Source organism: Aulonocara stuartgranti (genome assembly GCF_965226115.1).
Source record: "Aulonocara stuartgranti genome assembly, chromosome: 7".
Classification (NCBI taxonomy): domain Eukaryota; kingdom Metazoa; phylum Chordata; class Actinopteri; order Cichliformes; family Cichlidae; genus Aulonocara; species Aulonocara stuartgranti.
The window spans coordinates 6,353,377-6,374,338 of NC_138945.1; the positions used below are offsets into that span (position 1 = coordinate 6,353,377).

General features: G+C 38.7%; 1 protein-coding gene across 1 annotated transcript in view; it reads right to left on the reverse strand.

Moving 5' to 3' along the window:
* Window positions 1-20,962, reverse strand: part of spon1b (spondin 1b) — a 121,211-nt gene that overhangs the window by 76,417 nt on the left and 23,832 nt on the right. Inside the window, exons 4-6 of the mRNA XM_082538584.1 lie at window positions 9,952-10,025; window positions 8,873-8,986; window positions 7,940-8,088 (exon numbers count right to left, since the gene is read on the reverse strand). Of these exons, the coding sequence (XP_082394710.1) occupies window positions 7,940-8,088; window positions 8,873-8,986; window positions 9,952-10,025 (337 nt within the window). The remainder of the gene's footprint in view (window positions 1-7,939; window positions 8,089-8,872; window positions 8,987-9,951; window positions 10,026-20,962) is intronic.

Genomic DNA, 20,962 nt, shown 5'->3' on the forward strand with positions numbered 1-20,962 from the left:
TGAGCAGAGCATGTTGTCATTACAGTGGCAATTCCCCTTAGCAGTGAGCTCTCCCATTAGGATAACATACCCCATCACAGTGGAAACTTGCTGGTTAATTTATGAATGAGAAAAATCAACAAAAAACACAAGGTGCTAATCTAGTCTCCAGATCTCAATCCCATCGAGCTTTAAACAAGCCCAAGCCCTCACAAAGCCCAGAGATTCCATGTTCCCATCATCACTCCAAAGCAAACACTGCATCTGTGCTTTACCGCTAAAAGGATACAACAGCTGACGGTAGCACAGCACCCCTGAATTTCAGGGATTTCACATTTTGCCAGGTGAATTGCGTTTTGATAATCTTGATAACCATCTATCAACATATGAACATATGATTCTTTTATACTTCAACGTTTCTTAATTCGTGTTGTAGTCTAAGAAGCATTTTGTAAATCACCTTTGATTATGTTGCATCCACATAAACAGTCTGTGTGAAGTACAAAAGAAGGAATGGATAACTTTTTAGCTTTAAAAAATGTTTCTGCATCCACTAACAGTGAGAGAGTGCCAGCAACGCGTGTGCTTGCCACACCAAAAGCCCTGAAATATTGTCCAGCGTCCCCAGAAGCAAAGTCAGCAGGTGACCGATAATGGGTTCCCAGATTGCATCGTTTGTAATGTAGGCAGCAGGTTTTGTGAAAGTGTTCTAATTCAATGCATTAATCACAACAAACATTTGCAATACAAGTAGTCAGACCAGGTAAAATGTAGTTATACACACATCTGTATTAAACACATTGTGCTGTGGAACTACAGAGCTGGGCGATATAAGATTTTTTCATTTCACAATATGTTTTTTTCATTTCAGGCAGGCGATAACGATATATCACGATATAAGCCAAATAACTATATTTGTAAGATTTAAATGTGCTGTTGCTCACAAGTAAAATGTGAAATAATCAGCAGCTTGTTTTTATTTAAATATTTATTTCCCATAATAAGTTCAACAGGGTAGATGTACTTAAGGAACATGAGACTTTTTCAGATAAATAAAGGCAAATATTGCAAACTACACGAAAGGCAGCCGCTAAAGCGTTTAAGTTTCAAAATAGAACAACCAAAACAGACTAAATTGTCAATTCTACTTGGAAACAAAATATTAATTCTAAAAATAAATCTTAGTTTGTTTTACAGAAGAACAGACAAAACTGACTAACTTTTGTCAATATCAAATAAACTGAGAACTAAAAGGAAATTCTCAATCTCTCCTTGTTGTATAGCTGAGCTTTTCAAACAGTTTTAACAGTTACTTAAAACAAAAGCCAAATGGCGAATTAGCGCTTCCAGTGAGAGATTGAGCATGCACCGGTTTATTGTATTTCCAGACTTGCTTTCGGCACAATTTACAGTGCACGCTACTCTGTTTTTTGTCAGACTTGAAATAGCCGAAATAACTTCACACTACGGAACTTCTATGGCTCTTCCGTTTGACAATCTCTCCGGCATTGGAACCATCATCTGTTTTCTCTTCGGTAACCTTCGGTCACATTCTCGGTTGATTTTTCTCTAGTCGGCACACTCATTTCCTCCATTACCCGGGCGGCACGGCGGCTGGCTGCTTCCCAAACAAATACACATGTGCGGCTTGGCACTTGTGCTGTACGTAGCAAGTCACGTGACGTGACGCTGCGGCTTTGATTGGTTGCTACTTAATTTGGATTGGCTGTTCTTTTTTTTTTTTTTAAGAGGACAAGAGCGGTGAGGTCTATCGCAATAGTTTAATTTTTCTATCGAGAAAAAGTTATTTCGCAATAGATATCGTTATCGTTCTATCGCCCAGCTCTACCTTATGGTGATTCGCATGTGTTACCAATTAAATTCCTTCAACTTGCATTAAATATATCCTAATATTGCTAATGATGCTGATTAAACAAACAATGGAATGGCAGTTTTAAAAAATTTGAATAAAATCCTTTAAACTCTACCTGAGTGTAGTCGTAGGATTACAGGTACTATAAAAGGTCTGCAGCTTATTAACTTCAGTAAACTGCCAACAGCACTTGAGGTTACTGGCATGTTTAAATCTGCAATATAATGCTCTATGTGCACTGTGATATGAGCAAATTTTCCACAGGCTCATGCATGTTGGGCTGCGCCCGCAGGGCATTTGTGCAAACGGGAGTGGATGCCAGGTGCAGGAGGAGGACGGACGGCAAGATCGGCAAGTTCAGCTTGACCAAGCAGGAGAGGACTGTTGTAAGTCGTGTCTTTAATGAACGCAGAGGCCTTGTGAAAAAATGTCACAGCTGTTCACTCTTTTGTAATGCGACACACGCGGCTCTGTCAACATCATATTTAGCATCTAAATGTTTATGTACAGAAAACCCTGTGTTTAACTTTCAATAGGTTATTAAATCTCATGTCATTACTTTCTAATAGAGTATATGACGTCTTCTGCTGCAGCACCTTTCTGACAGAGATGTTCTGGCTTGTAGGTACATCATCACAGTGAGAGCCCTGAGGTCTCATCTCCCCTCCCCGGCCTGTCTGTGTCTCTGTCTGCCAGTCTGCTTGTCTTGTGCCGGGCTTAGGCGTTTGTTAGATGGGGAGCATTGGCTGGCGCTGCGATGGAGAGGTTGGTCTTAAGGCTTTGTCCACACATCACCACAGCTGATTGCTCCTCTGGATGGTTGGGATTCTCAGCTAAGACAGGGATTACTGACCCATGTCGGCTTCCCACCTTTACAGCAGCCACTTCGATGTTCACCCAGTCTGAACCTTAATGCCCCAGCGAATTGAAAGAAAAATGTGTATGTGTGTATCTGTGTTTTACTTTTCTTGTGCCTGAAACCTTGGAAAGTTAACTAATATATATTTTTGAAACAGATACCCAACTATACATAACCCAGCTTAAAATAACAAAGCACAGGGCCCTGTGTGGTATTGGTATTTTGGTACCAAGCACATTTTTTGAGATTGCAGCTTCAAGCAGGATAATGTGCCATGTCGCAAAGCTCAAATCATCTCAGACTGGTTCTTTGGACAATGAGGTCACTGTATTCAAATGGCTCCCACAGTCACCAGATCTCTATTCAATAGAGCTCCTCATGGATGATATGGAAGATTTACAGAAAAGTTGCAGCAACTGTGTGATGGTGTCATGTCAATAAAGGCCAGGATTGTTGAGGGGCCAAGGATGCTGTATCTGGAACACAGCTCATGCAACAAACTCAAAATCATCAGTTTACTGTTCATAGCAATTTACTCTTTACCGTTCACCTTTAGGATATTACTAGGATATGAAATCATTCTTTCAAACTGAAAAGAAGGAAAAATGTCATTCATACTTATCTGCAGTTTAACATGTATAGTAAACGCCAGTATCACAAAATTCCGTTCCAAGCTGAGTAAAGCAGATGTTCTTTCTTTTCATCAACATCTCTAGCAGTGTAAAAATGGGCTGACTTGGCTTATGATTAAAAACTAGCGAATCGACAACCTCAAGCAAAGTACAACAACAAAAGAGCAACATGAAAGAGGTGCCATTCTCCCTCTTATGCGTCAGTGTAACATCAAAACACATTTCAAGCTGCTATTTTGAGGCAGTCAGTAGGTGCATTTAAAACTACATAAAAATTCATCTTAGTCAGTGCACATATAAATGAGAGCGTTAGAAGTTTTCCAAAAAAAAACAAAAAACTGTACCAGATCCTGATCATTTGCTGATGATTTGCTGTTTACAGCACTTCAGATTTAGGTTTGTGATGCTGACAAAAGCAAAAACCAGAAACAGACACTTGGCATTCAGCACATATTGTGGACTTTTCCTTTGGAATCAATTTTAAATACTGTACAATACATAAATATCCGTTTCACTGCCACTTATTGAAGTAGTGTAGCCGCTCTGTCTCAGCTATCCAAGCTCACACTGGATGAGGAGCAGGATACGACTGACACGCTGCCAGTCCAAAACAGCGCAAAAGTAGCTTTCAAACAGGATGATGATATGGACCATGGGCAGTCAACAAAGTGTAACACACTGCAACTTCAACCACTGCATGCTTGAAAGACCAGCTAACAAAGGCAAGTCATCATTTGGGGAAGGCAAAATAAAGAAAATGTTGATAATGTGTTCCTGAATTCACTGAATCATATAACACAAGTATGGAAACACTTTTAAATCCAAGTGGAAATGTCAGCTTTGTGTTAACACTGTAAATAAAGGCATTTAGCATCTGTTCCTCCAAATAACTCTACAGATCTTTTAAACTCTTTAGAAATGAGAGACAAAGGTACAGAAACCAAATGACATTTCCATAAATTTATACCATATTATTAAATTTACTAGTATACATTACTAGTACAATTATAATATATTCTTACTGTATATGACTATTTTCATTTTTTGTATTTTTGAACTACTGGGTTGATACTGTACTTAAATATTTTTTAACTTATATATGTTATAGGTTTAGTGTATCTTAACGGATATGAATATAAAAATCTTAGATAAATAAAAATAAGCCAGCCTAGCATATTGAAAGACTGAAACACTGCAGGTCTACAGTACATTTTCACATGAACAGGACATACCGATTAAAAAAAAAACAACCTTTTGAATCATGGGCGTATTAGAAAAAGTTTTTAAGACTTGGTACAAAGTCCAGCAACTTGATAGCTGACATTCCAGTGTACAATCGGGCTGTTTCATCCAACAGCTCAATAGCTAACATTCCAGTCTACAGTACACAATCAAGCCATCTCATTCTACCATGAGACAGGCTGAAGTTTTCATTGTCTCAGGGTGGTTATTAGCCCCAGAGACAGACAGAGCCAGCCAAGAGAGGAGTTAGGGCTGTCTGTCAGCTTATAATGTCTCCACACAACAGCCCAAACCTAAACTGACAGGCACACACCACACTGACAGCCCACCAGCACCACGCTATTGTTCCCTCGCAAATGGCCAGGACGCACCTATCAGTGCCCACAGAAACAGCGTGAGGCAGAAAGAAAACACGCAGAGACATCCATATACTTTAGGTCAAAGCAGTTCACACAAGCAACATTAATGTAACATTTTAATCAGAAGACTAAAATGCACTATCACAGTAATCACAGTTTTATAACACACTAACATACTGAACATTAATGTTAATGTAAACTGAAACACTGTGTAAACTAAAATGACTGCCAGCTCTTTTGAGAGATGGACAAGAGAGCTTATACTATTTATATTGAATATTTCTGTGTAAAATAAATGCACGTTATAAAGTGTTAGTGGTATACAGCAAAATAGGCTCTTTTAATGCAGTCCAACGTTTTTGCTATGTGCAATCACTGACATCATTTTATTTTTCCCCAGTCTACCTGTTATGACATCTGTTTATTATAACCTTATTTTGTTTCCACAGTACATCGTGTGATTCTGTGCTTTAGACCTGAAAATTCAGTTTGACATTCCCTTAAAGTTTGGAAATATCCTATAATCAGGTCTTACAAATCAGCTCTTTGCTCCTTCTATATTTCTGGAAAGCAAACAGGGAGACAGGAATTAATGAAAGAAACGGCTGAAATAAACTAGAACTATATCATTGTATTATTTAAAAATTGTATTTATTAATTCATTTTTTGCGAAGAGAAGCCTTCACAAAATTCCTAAACAGTCACACCTGCATTGCAGGCAAGGGGAAGAAAGGGCATTGTGTTCATAGTAGTGGTGCTGGACAGAGAACGATGGGCTCCAGCTATTCTCCTTAGAGCAGGATTGCTTATGTAACTTTAATGCACTTTAGTTATAATTACATAAAGTTATATTCTTAACATTAATCCTGTTTTCTCATCCTCTGTTACTGCATAATGATTATTGGCAAATGACGCTGCAACTGAGGCTATATTCCCCAACCAAAATAAGAAATAAAAAACAGAACAGGGAAATGGAAAACGAGATTTTTAGGTCCTTTCACCAGAGTCAGAATCAAATGTATCAGATTTCCACCACATGCAATCCACTTTAAATCTTTACATTCAGCAGCAGTTAGCTACCTGTGTAGCCAACACAACAGTTACTTGTACCAGGAGCTTAAATGGAATTTCATGGTAAGAAGAATTAATCTAGACTGGGGGTTCAGCGCTTGCAGGATCCTGCAAGGGAGCCTTTGGGCTTTGTTACCATTAGTGCCTTACAATGACCCAACCTGCTGCTGCACTCGTTCATCCAGGAGTGGTCGATGGACCCCTGCGGGGGATGCAGCGAGATGATGTAATTTTATTGACGTTATAAGATAAAAAGAACTCAACTTTTACTTTTCTCTTGCGCTTGAAAGTCTGTGACCAATAATACCCTTAATGTCCCAGCATGTAAGGCAGAAGGACTCATCAGACACTTTTGCATTTGCTTTTTAACCCTACATACAGAGAAGAACCCAACAATCATATGACCCCCTATCAGCATGCAGTTTGGCAACAGTGGGAAGGAAAAACTCCCTTTTAACAGGAAGAAATCTCCAGGAATCTCTTGAGTAATTAAAGAGTCTAACTTCCAAATAACTACATTTTATTCACAAATTTTTGCTTAATTTTGCTGCTGTAGCCACAGAGCCCCTGATTTCTGAGAAATTCAGTGATTTAAAAAGTCTTTTTTCTAAACACTACCCTTTTTCTACATTTCAGCTATACTTTACTAAATCAAAGCTAAATACTTGTTTTGACACAACAGAGCAGAAACACTGTGGACTGCAGAGACACAAGCACGAGTCATCAGAACGGAAACTAAAAAATCTAAAAACAAAAGTCTGAATATGATCTGGTCTGTATATGATTGGGTAAAGATTTTGGCTTTTATAGGCTGGTTTTCAGAACCTTTTATTCACAAATTCATCCATATAAGATTTTACATGATGAATGGAAAAATTGAGGATAAAAATAAGGTCTTGTGCTGATTATAAATGTCTGAAATGCAGTTCTCAGTCACGTATTGCAGCAAGTAAACTCCAAGTGAATGAATGAATATCATTTATAGACGGCAGGTTGAATTCTAATTCAGGATGAAGCTATGCAATTTGCAGTTGAATCCTTCCACGCCACCTTATAGTTGCTGGGACTAATCCCAAGATGTAAAAATCACTGTTCCTTTAAGAATTGCAGTACATAAATGTATGAAAAAAATGCCTTTTGGTAGTCCAGCTATAGTATAGCTATAGGAAATTATATATTATATTGACAGACATCCAAGCATTTGGGTTACACACACACACACACACACACACACACACACACACACACACATGCTCAAGCAAACCTGTCAGCTGTGTCCTGTTATGCACTCTTCTCTATCTGCGCTATGTTTCAGTTTTGCCACACGCACACACGAAGAAGAAGAGCTGAGACAACAGCTCGTCCTCCCAGTGTGCTATCCAGTGAATGCCTTCCAAAAATATCCGATCCCCTAAAGGCATAGTTCAGTCAAAAGAAGTTTGCTGATGGTTTCCAAAGGAATCTGATTTCATGCAGTGGCTAGCATTAAAAGCTGTCAATATGCATCTGTTTTAATAAGCAGAAAGATCATAGATAATAATGCCGAGACATGATGTGGAGATGGGAGTGTCACTGTGGTGCTGCACGTTCATCAGCTGCAGCTTTGAAAATGCGTGTTTGCTCAGCGTGCGTGTTGGTGTGTGTGAGCAATATTTCAGCTTGTTCTTCGAGCAACCTGTCATTAATCTCACAGTATGTTGTAATAACCCTCGAACCTGAGCGCCTCAAATGATGATTATACCATATACACTGTTATGGTCTAGAATTGGTGGTTTTTATTTATACTTTTGATGTGTCGTGCCACTAGAACTTTTAATCCAACATGATGGGAAAGGATCATATGAAAAGATAGGAAAATAACACTGACACTTCAAAAACGGAGTGGGTGAGAACCCACAGAGAATCCGTATGATGGTAATCCTACCTTCTGTCGAATCTCTTCTTCCATCTTGATGGGGGAGCCAAACTCAGCCACCTGACGGACTCCCTCACTGGCATAGCCTCCGTACTCCCACAGCACATAACTTCTGGAATGGGATGCACCAATCAGAGCTGACCAGTGGTTGGCACGTCCTACAACACAGGAAGTCAGGAACACTCTTAACTCACTGAAGCTTATGACAACATGTTTATGATTTTTTTAAAAGAAAACTTTTGTTTCAGTTCTTTCATTCACTCATCCTGACTCTGTGCTCATGTTTAACATCTTTAATTTATTTCTACTAGCAGTTTCAGTTACCAGAAGTTACCACAATTGGTTAAGTTACAGTTGTACACGCGTTATGTGTTGGACTGTGTACAGAGACTTAGTGAAATCTCGTCATTTACCACGAGGAAACCTTTATAAGCCAAATACTATATAGACATATGTCATCTAAACCTTCATAGAACACAGACTTGTTTGTTGTGTCTATACCAGTGTACTTACACTTGCCAAGTTGTGAGTGTATAAGGCAAGCATATCCTAAAGCTGAGTTATAGGAATGCTATACACTTCATATCCTCAGTGGCTGCCATCTGGGCTACACATCAATCACATTTCAGACATCAAGATGAAGAAAGCGCTAATTCTACCTACCTAGCTAAAAGTGATTTTTATCAAGCAGAACATGTAAACTGGATTCAAACCCAGCACCTTCCACCTATTTATTCACTTATTTATTTACTATGAGCTGAACTTAAAAAAATGTCAAAATGTCAAATTATCAAACAGTTTTTTTATCGTTTCTGTCATCACGCTGCCATCTTACAATACTTTTATACATTTTTCATGCAGACCTACAGAGCATTTCCAGGTACCACAGTGCACTGTGTACATGTATGCATCAGTCAGAAGATGTTGAGAAGCTGAACTCACTTGGATAATCTTTAGGATGTACTTTCTCCGACCAGTTTCCATAAAAGGTGAGTCTGTACTTGGCGGTTCCACAGGCACAGCACTCAATGGCAGGAGCTTGTGTAGCTTCACCCTCTACGAGGAGACAGAATGCGACGATGACAGCACAAACAAAATGACACTCGGGTGTAAAAATTTAAGGTTAATCGGGACGCAGGGCCCTGATTAATCCTAAAAAACACATTTCTGGAGTAAACAAACAGACACACCGAGGTGCAAGGTTTGATATAAATGCACACCTGCATAAATTACCTGGCAACTGACAATTTGGAATCACCGAGAATGACACAAAATTACATCCCCGGAATAAACCGGTATTAAAATGACACATTAGCTTTAACTCAGGCTTATAAATATTCAGATTTTGCCCAGGACCAATGTTTTGCAAAGGTAGGTCAAGGGGATTTCTTGAATATTTATGAATCACCAAATTATTAAAAAAAGAAAGCCTCACTTGACAACTAAGTTATAGCAGGATGACTCACAAGACCTAACTTACGTCAGCAAATTGAAACAGGGCGGCTTGATTGGCTTGCATAATAGCCTGGAAAATTAGATTTCGGAGAGGTAAGGAGGATTTTATGAAAGTAAAATTCCCCTGAGATTAAGTTTGAGAAACCACTCGTCCAGGCTCTCTTTTTTTATTGTACAATAAATGTGTGCATCAGAGCTGAGAGAGTCCTGACGCCTTATTGTCTCGCAAGAGCGCAGTGTTTATCAGGCTGGCTGTGAGCTTTAGGAAGCTAGAGTGCCATTTTTCTCTGCAATGAAATCACAGGTAGCATGAAAGCAGTGGCTGGGCTCTGCAGCGAAACAGAAAGCAATATTTAAATTCCCATGACATCCAGGATTTGTTGTCCTCACAATTTTCCCCAGCTGGCTTTGTTGGTTTGAGATTTTTTTAAATATAGTATGAAATAAAGGGAGGTAATGTGCTCCAAAGACGGAGGGGGGGTAAACTACACGTAGAGCACAGGACACTAGCAACATGATACGCAATCAAGAATGAAAAGAAAGACTGGATGGGCAGCTGTTATTACCTTTCTCGCACAGTTGAACGGTGAGAGAGCCTTCATCCTGGAAATAGATGACTCTCTTCTGGACAATACTTGCCCTGGAGACACAGAGAGACATGTAGTGAGAAAGGCAAAGAAGCAGAAGAAAAGTGAAAGAAAACAGAGAGAAAGTTTGATTGTGGGAGGAGTGCAATAAGAGTAGTAGATGGTTAATAGGTGACCGAAGTGTTTTTTCCACTACATGATCCATTTAATCTTCAGCGGAAGGGGGAGGGTGATGGGCTCCCCGAGGTTAGACAGGGAGTACACATCTTTTCACAGGAGCAACGTCCTATTCTCCAAACCCCATGATACAGTCATCCTGCTGCAATATGAAATGTATCACAGCAATCATGCCCATGGACATGAAGAAGAGAGAGCAGGGATTACAGTCAGAGAAGGAATATAGATCTTTCCATGGATTTTAGATGAAGCCCGGTTCTAAGTTATGAGCTAATACTGGCTGAAAATGAAACTCCCCCAGTGAAAATAGGCTGTTTTACCAGTACTATTTACATTTCTCTTTAGGAGAAAGGAACTGCATTACTCACACTGCACAGATAAAACTCTGTGTGCTCTGGCACTGCTATTGAATCTCTGAGGAAAAGGACAGGAAAATAGGATGAAGAAATTGTTGGAGGAACACTAAGGCATGATGGTCTTACAACACTTTTGCAATAGATTTGCAACAGTTATATAGAGTTCGAAATCATTCCTATGCTCTTATATATTTAGTACAGCTTTTCATAGATGAAAAATTGACTATCACGAACACCAAGCTGCTGCCATTACATTTGCAAACTACGAGTTAAGACACGTTTTATCCTTAATAAACTTGTTCTTCCCAAGAAAACTCGCTAAACTTACTTTTCCAATGTCTTGGTCTCTGGAAGGGCATCTATCTCACACTGGGTGTGTTTTCACACAGCTAAACTATTGGTCTGTGAAATGGTTCAGTGCAGCATAAAAGGACATCTTCGTAGGCAGGAACAGGTCAGAACAGATCAACACATGGTTATGGTTAACGAAGCTCTCACACAACCTGCAAGTGACATTTTAAAGAAACTGTTCTGACCAAGGTGATCATTAACTGGAATAATTCACAAGACCCTTCTAAAGAGCATAACTTGCCAGAAAAAGCCAAAAAAAGATATCAAAAAGTTAAGAAGCATAACTGCTTTATGTAGTTTATTATGAGAGGATAAGAAGGTTGATTATCTCTCCAGACAAACAGATAATTGAATAAACAATGTTTATGTATTATATAAATTTTATTTATAATTAACTAAATCACTATAGTTTTGCTCATCAATGGCTTTACATACATATAATAAATGTACTCGAAGGAACCAGTTGCCAAAAAGAATGAGACACATCATTTAAGACACACTACCCTTGACTTGAGAGGCAAATAAATAAAAAATATATATAATTAGGCATATTGTTGACAAAAGGTCATTGTTAACAAGTACAGAGTAATGAATACCAATGTCAAATTTCAAATTGCATTTAAATATTTGATTACAGTAACTCTGATTTTCTTCCTCTGCCAGAAAACCAGAAAATCTTCCTGGTCAAATTTTGAAGGACAGGAAAAAGAATGAGAACTGCCTTGATGATCTTGAGTCCTGTGACTTTGCAGTGCTTTTTCAGTAATTCATGTTTGTATTGCTTGCACATAAAATAAATCACTGGATTAGTTATAAGTTATAAGCTTCATATTTTTTCTCTGACTAAAAAAACCCAGAACGACTATATTTTAATGGAAATTGTGTCAATCGGATGCAGAGGCTTTTAAATTATAAAATGTAATTACTTGCATTAAGTTTGTGGGTCTTTTCTTTAATGTCTGATTTTAGTGTCTTGGTTTTAATATCTGCTTGTTAGGTAGGTATTCAGGTTTCAATTTGGGGATTTGGATTTTTCCCTCTAACCTTTCCACTCGATATCCATAACGTTGACACTAAATGCAGCCATTTTTCATACCTCTTTCATACATTAAAAAAAGGTCTAGCAGAAAACGAATGGACGGTATGTTACTGCTTTGCATTAACCTCTTCCTAACCAGGGATAGTTTTGTACTGTCCAGCGAGGCTTCAACACAGACACAGAGAAGTGGTGCAGAATTTGAGAAAAACAAAAAAAGATTTGTTTTGTGTGTGTTCAAATCCCCCCACAGCCCCACAAATATGATTTTCAAAGGCCAAAAATCACACACATCAAGAACCTCATAAAAGCAACACATGTTGATTGCATAGATTGTCCTGAGAAAATGAACCAACTTGATTGTGCATTATGGGACTGAAATTATACAAGCTTCCCCCCTACACACGGAGGTAATCAAGCTTCAGTCATGAAGCCTAAGGTTCTGCAGATATTATGCAATTACACAGCATACACCCATTATTATCCTAGATAATGTCTCACAGTAGCAGGAATTTCACAGCGACTCCACCTCATATTGTAGAGAGACATAAACCGAAAGAAAGTGAGCTGAACAACAGTGACGGTGGAGACAGAGGAGGGACGGGCGATATTAAGTAGGAGTTATCGGTTATATTGCTCCTATAAATCTTACATAGGCTGAATGGTGCAATATACCCTGCAACACGGGTTGACTGCCTGGGCATGAAATTGAAAAACAAAAGTGAAATATGCTGACTATTATTTAGGCGCCCTTGACAGATTTAAAGTAAATGTGTTAATAGTTTGACTGGCATTAATTATCAGTTGGTTAAATGTATAAACAACAATATATCTGATAATATGAAAAGATACATTTTAACTTGCCTCCAGCTACACTTTCCTCACTTTATAATATCCTCCCTCTACTAGACGTACATCTTCAGTGCAATCAAGTCTGCATGTTTATTCAATTTAGTTGCGAAATTTTGTCAATTTCAGGCCAGTGCAAGCTCAGAAAAGAGCACTAGAGATGTGTGGGTGGAAACAAGTTGTAACACTGTTGCTGCTTTTCCCGCTGGTCCTAAAAAGGTCAAAGATGACCAAATACAACATTCCAGCAGTGTACAAATAGGGGCTATATGGTAGAATACACACTATAGGCACCGGATGAAAACTGTTGCAACATATCTGCTGGACAATTTATGCAAAACGCTAAAACTACTGTCGGTAGCTGAATGATGACATTTTTTCAACGTCACCTGTTTAGTTAACACGTGTAGTTCTGCTGTTCTTTGCGTACCACAATTATTAACACGCCTTACAGGCAGGTGGCACAATAGTGTCAGTCTTTGTCATACGTTTTACGTGAATAAAACATTTTAATTTTTTTTAATGGGAGTGACCTTTTAAGTCTGGACTCCTGCAGCAATTATGTTACGGCCTTTCTAATGATCAACAGTCTCTTTCTCCCTTTATGTTGCTGAAGGTTTTTCCTTTCTCTTGTCTTCCATGTTGGGTCTTTGTTCATTCTTGGCTCCCTTTCAGGCTACTTCCAGTTTTATTTTGAAGTTTAGGGCATCCACCTCTTCTTTATTACCTTTCTCTTCCTAGTGCGTTTTTTGTCCGTTCTCTGCAGCCCCATAGGCTGTCTACTGAACTACCTCTTATTTTTGCATTCCCCATTGAGTTTAGTTCAGGCTTCCTATTTGTCATTTCTCTTGTTTTTCTTTGGTTTTTCTTTGTTCTCAGGTTTTTACGTCACCTTTGTGCAGGTTGTGTTCAACACCTTTTGAAATTAGGGGCAGTCTGCCTTCTTCCTTCCGTGTGGCTCATTGAAAGATGATTCTAACACCACACTGGCACTTGTGAATACTGCAGAAGTGAGCATTTCTGTTAGTGAGAAAGTTTTACTTATGGGTTACACATCCGCTGACCTTTAAGCAAAAAAATGAAGAAAAAAAATCACTGATGCACACAGTCTGCATTTTTGCTACAGTTTCCAGCCTTCTATACTCCTGTCTGGCATTTCCTTTTCCTTCATCTCTCTTCTCTTCAGGTTTCTTATTAATCATACTTCTAATGTCTGCTCACTCTTCTTCTGGGAGGCTTTCATTGGCGCTCCCCGCTGAATCTTTGGTATGCTGTTTCGATTAATGTGGGGAGAGCCCCAGGTGGCAAAACCAATACATACAACTGTGCAACTATTCACACAAAAATATCAATTTCACTGCATGATAAATGCTCGATAGAACAATAACAAACAACACAGAAGTAAGGAGAGGAAACTCAACTTAGATGAAAAGATCAAGAATCAATTATCCTGTTCAGTTCTACTCTGAGCATTTATTCAACTATAAGCAAAAACTGTGTATGTGCAGGAAACAATCCAATAAAATGTAAGGCATAAGTTACATAATGATGTATTTATGTTTGCAAATAGGAAGCTGTTAATTGATGAACAAGGATGAGAGCGAATCCATAAAAATATGAATTAACCATTCAGTGCTTGTTCTTTTTTATTAAACGTTTGACGAAACATCGTTTTGTACAAGAGTAATTATGTTACAGTTTGCAGATAAGCGACTATGAATCGCATTGGGTGCACCAGGAATAAATTTTTAATTATATAAGGCTGCATTTGTTGGTTTGTTTAAAGTGGAAGTGAAAGCAGAAAACATGTCTGTAAATTGAGTTCAAGTTAGTAATTTAAAGGGTAAGAAAAACGCTGGAGGGCATGTCAAAGTGGGTAAGTTCATTTCATACACTTAACTCCACAACTCTAATGCCATCATTATGTTTTTTGGGGACCTCTGGCCAATTTAAATGCCCATTGTATTAATGAGAAATTAAGTGTTGTTTTTGAGCTGTGTGTTACACGAAGCACATTACAGCGAGGATCGTAACTGAAGACGATCCTTGACTGCACTATGGTGGATCTGGTGAACTCAGGGAATAACCAAAAGGAACTATATAAACCATTTTTTACTATAAATTTCTGAATGGGAATTATTTGCAGTCCATCTAATTGCTGTAGCAGCCTATACCGAAAACTTGTTAATACAAGTCGTTAATACGGGGAGTTATTGTGATGTCAGGATTCACCACTGCCTGCCTGTGGTGCTGGCTAAACACAGGGGGGTCCAAAACCCCATGTGAGGTCAAACAGTCCAGCAGGAATCAGGGACAAGTGTGAAGGTTGAATAAACCCACCAACATGTTTGGGCCTCACAGCAGGCAAAGCAAAAATCAATCTAGAAATGATCAATTTCTTTTTCTATGAATGTATTTGTTTTAGTATTCTGAGAAGCACAACGTTAACAAGAACTGTGTTTTTAAAGGCTGGCCATACTTTAAATAGTCTAGTTTTATAATCAGTGAAAAAGCATTTTCTCTCATTTCTCAGAGAATCAGGACACAAGAGTTTAAACTCTGCTGTCAAACAGATTCAGTGCAGTCAGACCCGTGCCATCACTGAGCAAGCAGATGAATTGTGGCCTCATCCCCTTCCTGGAGTCCTTCCACTAATGGCTTTGGAATACTGATGGAAAGATCAGGCAGGAGGTCAATGTGAGGTGACAATGTGATGAACAGATGGCTGAAGGGCAGAATTGGAGAGAGGAGGGAGATGTTTAAGTGTAAACCCGATCAACAAAGTGATCAACCCCCCATCTTCCCCCATGCACACTCACTTTCTCTCATCGCTATCCATCTCTCTGTCTAGCTCAGCTCTCGGGGGAAACGTCTCCCAACACTAAAAGATTTTTTTCAGGAGTTCGTAAAGATTAAAGAACAGATTCAGGCTGAGCTCATCAGAGATACAGAAGGACCTTAGTGACCTGGTGTGGAAAACAGACAAACACACACATACACAAACACATATCCTACATCCACAGTTATTAGTATACAGGCTCCTCACTCTATTGAAAGATAAAAGTCCTAACAAGGCAGAAATATGAAAACCTTTCTCCTCAGAGCTCTCTTCATAACATGCAGCAGTTGAGTCTGGATGATGCTTTGAAGATGCGGAAAAGGAGGGGAAATATGGGTGGCTCACCATTATTAAAGTAATCTGATATGATTTGACAGTTTCCCTACAAAAAAAGAAATGCAATCAAGTCATGTTTACTACAGTCTCAAGATATAAACAAAACCCTGTAAAGCCAAGAGTTTTCATCTACTGAGGTTTGAAGATCACTTCGAAACGACGAGTGCTCTAGTGCTGTGAGTTTTCTTTTGATAGTTGATGATAGTTTATGTGGGTAGATTAGGAGCTTTGCTTTTTGGTTCAAAGGATGGAAATATTAGCACCAAAAGAAGAAGACGAAAACCTTAAAAGTTACAGAAACTACGGCTTGCGGCTCAAATAACTACATGTCATACATGAAAAGTTGTAGTGACAGCTTTTTGCTGTGTCAGCGGGGGAAATCACTAAAGCTCACTGAAAAATCATTGCAACATAAAAATTTCAGGGCTGAGAAACAGTTAAAAAAATAACCAAATCAACTTCAAAAGAAACTCAAACCATAATTAAAAATTCAAATTCTATGTAAACCTGGAGCAGTAAGCTTTGTTTGATTTGGGTGTGATGGGCTGTGGGTTCCTTGGACTGTCTCAGAGAGAGCGATGTCTTATTGTCAACAACATCACTGGCTGAAACACTGAACTGAGTAATTCCAGAGATGTGTGAATTAGACCATCAGAAGAGTTGCCGTGGTGACAGGATGTGATGCCTGTGGGTTTGTTGAAAACTCTGGCAATTGGAAGTTTTCTGGCAAATCTCCTTTGTGAAAACAACAGTTGTTCAAGTTTCCAAATCAATGATATTTTGTCGCAACGTGTTTTGCTCTAAGTTGGTGTTGGGAAAATCTTATTTTTATGACATCATGATTATCAGGACTGAGCATGTGGCTCATGTCATCAGCAAATGGTAAAAGTTGATCGGTACAAGCTACGTATATACATATAGCCCTGACTCACTCAGCAATATCATGGTTTTAATTCTTTGAGTAAATAGAATCTGATATTTTATATTAGCCAATTATTCGACCATGAAAGAAATGAAAGCTAGAGGAATAAGCCTGTTATCAAAATATAAGTAAAAGGCAGATCATTCAGTTGCTATAATCTCTTTTTTCCACTGAATTATCAGAAAACAGATAAGGCATGCAGCAAATCAGTGCTCGTTTCTCTTCCACTGCATTTCAGACATTAAAGTGATGCATTTTTGCTTTTGAAATATTCTCTTATATTCAAGCTCAAAGTTGGCTATATAACAAAGTTGTTTGGAAAAAGTGTTTCAAATTGATAAGGTTATTTTGGTTGTTTCAAATGTGTTTTTCATTCTTGAAAATCTCATGTAGTTTCCTCCTGTACTTGTGAGCAAAAATGCATTATGAGCACAAAAAAGATGTGGGCTACACAGTTACCTTATTTTTTCCAGCATTTTTATATATAAATCAGAGTCAAGTGCCAAGTCATAACTTTTCTTAGATTTGACCAATTTATATATTGAGCCTGCACACAAAGTTAGAGAGACAAGTTTTAGAGGGTTTTGGACGTGTGCAAAGGAGGGATAGTGAATATAGGCCTCCTAATAACAGCAGGATAAGAGGAAGACCAAAAAGAAGATTCATGAACTGAAGGAGGACATGCAGAGCGTTGGTGTGACAGAGGAGGATGCTACAGTTAGGGTGAGATGGAGGCAGATGATCCACTGAGATGATCCCTAAAGGAAGCAGCTGAAAGTAGAAGATATTGATTGAATATGCTTTATTTTTAAAGGGCACGTATTATTCTCCTTCCCAGCGCCATATTTTCATTCGCTACTGTTCTCATTTATTGCCAATGGATCTTGATTTTTGACATTTCAGAAGATGTCACATGTTCAAAGTAAGCAACTTGCTGTTAAACATAGTGATGTAAGGTACATTTAAAAATTTATTATTTATATTTAACAAAACATCCCTAAATTTAGGGAAATGATAAAAGGGATACCTTTTTGGATTTGAATGTATGAAAGGGTCACAGCCTCTGCAACTGACCACTGACCACAAAGAGAAGTGAGACATTTTAAAGCACACATTGAGTGCAGATCATAGTATGAGCAAGCCTGTAGAAGCTGCTATGTAAAGCTTTTGTCCACCCATACATTTCTAACTATAGCTGCTTTCACACTTGCACGGCCGCCCCATACTTTTCTTACATTTCCCAGCAGAGCTTCTCTGCGCTCTCTAACAAGGCAGCACCCTCGCCTAGACCAACAAGAGCATTTTCCATTTGTCAGAATGCATCTGATGGGAAGATGTGTACATGTAGGAAAGGGCCACTTTGGACGATGTCACAGCATAGTTCAGGATGTCCTCGGATTTTGAAATTCTGCACAGCTGTTCTCATATTGTCATCACAGATAAACACGAGTTAGGCCAACACTAAAAAAACAAACAAAAACGCAGCGTTTCCACCAGAGCTAATTCTGCTCAGTGATAAAACAAACTTACTCAACAAACGTTGGCAAAATTAATATTTAAACATTTCCTCTTTTCAGGCGTTCAGACACTGACGATGGTAGACACAGTTTTGTGCTTTATATAACACTAAGTATATAGCGTATACAAATAGTTTATTTATAAAAGTGTTATACTTGTAGTATTAGAGCCAAAGCATTAAAAATAAATACAGTGAAGCTAAATATGCAGTAGAAAATAACGCATACAGTGCCTGTGAGGGGTTTTTACAGCTTGTTTCCCTCAGCCGGAGGCTACACATTGTTTCCAGACAGACAAAAAAGCCAGATGAATGACGACAACTTGACCAGTTGAGGGGGAGGAGGGCAGGCCTGACGGTACACTACCTGCCTCCAGGAGAGAAGTTACACACAGTTGTTGTTAGTTCCACTGCCAGCGAGAGCTGAGCAGGTATAGCACATGATAGAGAGCGCTATTTAAAAGCTGCAGACATGTTCTGCTTGCCAAGAAACCGATGAGCGTGTTTAACAGCCGGCTTCTTTCAGGTGTTCTCAGCTCACACATTCCTTCACTGTGTGAACTTTAGAAAATCGCTTTTTCCAAGAAGCAGCGATGTCAGGTATGGACATAGCAGTCGTGATAACATGAATATTTTCATCATTGCCTAATCAGTACAGTTTTTACTTATAATATCAAAATGTATTATTATATTATTGACTGAGTTTGCTATTACTATCCACGCCACTGTAGCTACTAATGTTTTTATCACGTGAGTCTGTGTGTGTAGTGTGTAACGGGTAAAACTGACCCCGACACTTTGAGCCCCTGTTTTGTGATGGCACGACGTGCATCTGAGGTGTTTAGTCAACAGTGCAATAATATCATTTTAAATTTCCATCACTTATAATAAAACAAAACTAGATGCTGGAATCAGAAAAGTTGTTAATTGTTTAGTTTAGTTATTAATTGATTATTCAAACTGTAATTCATCAATGTTGATTATTATAGGACTGTAGTTACCATAGAAACCGCTAAGATCTGGCAGTTGTTTCACTAAAAGTCAGACGGAAAGGAAGCAAACCTACAGTTCAATCAGGTTAGCTACAGTAGGCACACTCACAACCTCAGACATAATCCCTTACATGCACTACAGCTCAAAACTCTGATGGAGTTCTATAATTGACAGTTTGAGTAACAGACACGATTTTTATTCTCTTGGGAGTTTCTTTAAAATTAATCTGACAGTCTGACAGACTTTGGACAACAAAATAAAACAAATAAATAATATGTTGTTCAAAAAAATTAGAGGAACACTTTTTAGTCCGAGTATAGTGACAAATCAATTAAATTTCTGGGAATCTGATCGGCTCATTTAGGTAGCAGAGGCTGTTTTTAATCCGTTTCAGCTGTTTTGGTGTTAAATTAAAAACAGGTGCACAAGAGGGGCAACAACGAGACAACCTGCAAAACAGGAGTGGTTTTACAGGTGGAGGACACTGACATTTTTTCCCCTCCTCATCTTTTCTGGAAGGAGGCTGCAGGGAAGACCCAGGACACACTGGAGATCTTTCTAAACCTGTCAGTTTACTGGGTGTTCACTTTCCCAGCAACAAAGCACGCAAAATACAGGAGTGGATGTAATAGCAATTAAGTACACTACAATAAGAACAAAAAAGGCTTCCCAAAAAGTGTTAAACCTAAAGTAACATAATGAGACAGAGCTAAATAAAAGAAGCTCACAGAGAAAGCCTTTTATTTCTTGGTTTGCAGTTAAGACCAAAACAGACAAACAGAACTTGCTTTTGTAACAAACAATTAACATCTCCAAAGCACTGACCCCTGTGTGTTAGTTTCTTCCATGCAATGCAAGTTTTTCTTCTAGCAACCTGTGCGCTGCTGCTCATGTTCGGTGTATAAAACACAAAGCAACTATTCTTATAAAGTTTGAAAGCAGATCTTGCTTTTCACCACTATATTTTTTTTTTAATAAGAAGAAATAAAAACCTGCAGCTGATTTTGCAATTTAAAAAAACAAAACAAGACCCTCTTTTTAAATGCTACAGTTGTCACTAACAGCTTTATCACCCCCCCTTGCAAAAAATTATAATTGCAATGATTCCAAAATAGCAGGTGTTGAAGTTGGCATCGAATGAAATACACAATCCCAGAGGCTTTCTCCAGCACTGAAACGACCAGTGGGCTCATACGGGGGGGAAGAAGTACTGGAACGCTCCCAACTGCAGGAAGCTGTATTTGAAAGTGCCTGGAATGAGCCAAGAGACATGTGTTTGACGTTGTGGACGGACAGCATATTTTTTCTCCAAGCGAGTGAATGCTGAGTGGGATGAAACAGATCGCAAGATAAAGAGAGGCGGAGAGAAGAAGAGCATTCCCACAGTGGGATGAAAATGTGTAGCTTTGCTGTGAAGATTGCTAGAAGAAGTGAAGTTGTGCGGGATTTTTTTGCCACTCTCAGAATTGGCCAGGGTAAAGCTACATGATTTAAGACAGCTGCCTGTGTTGTCCACTAAAGCGGTGTTTTATAGCGCAAACCTACTGCAAAGTATCTCCTTCCTGGCTGATGTGAATCTGCTCCTCGACACTGTGAAAAGCATCACGGGAAAAAC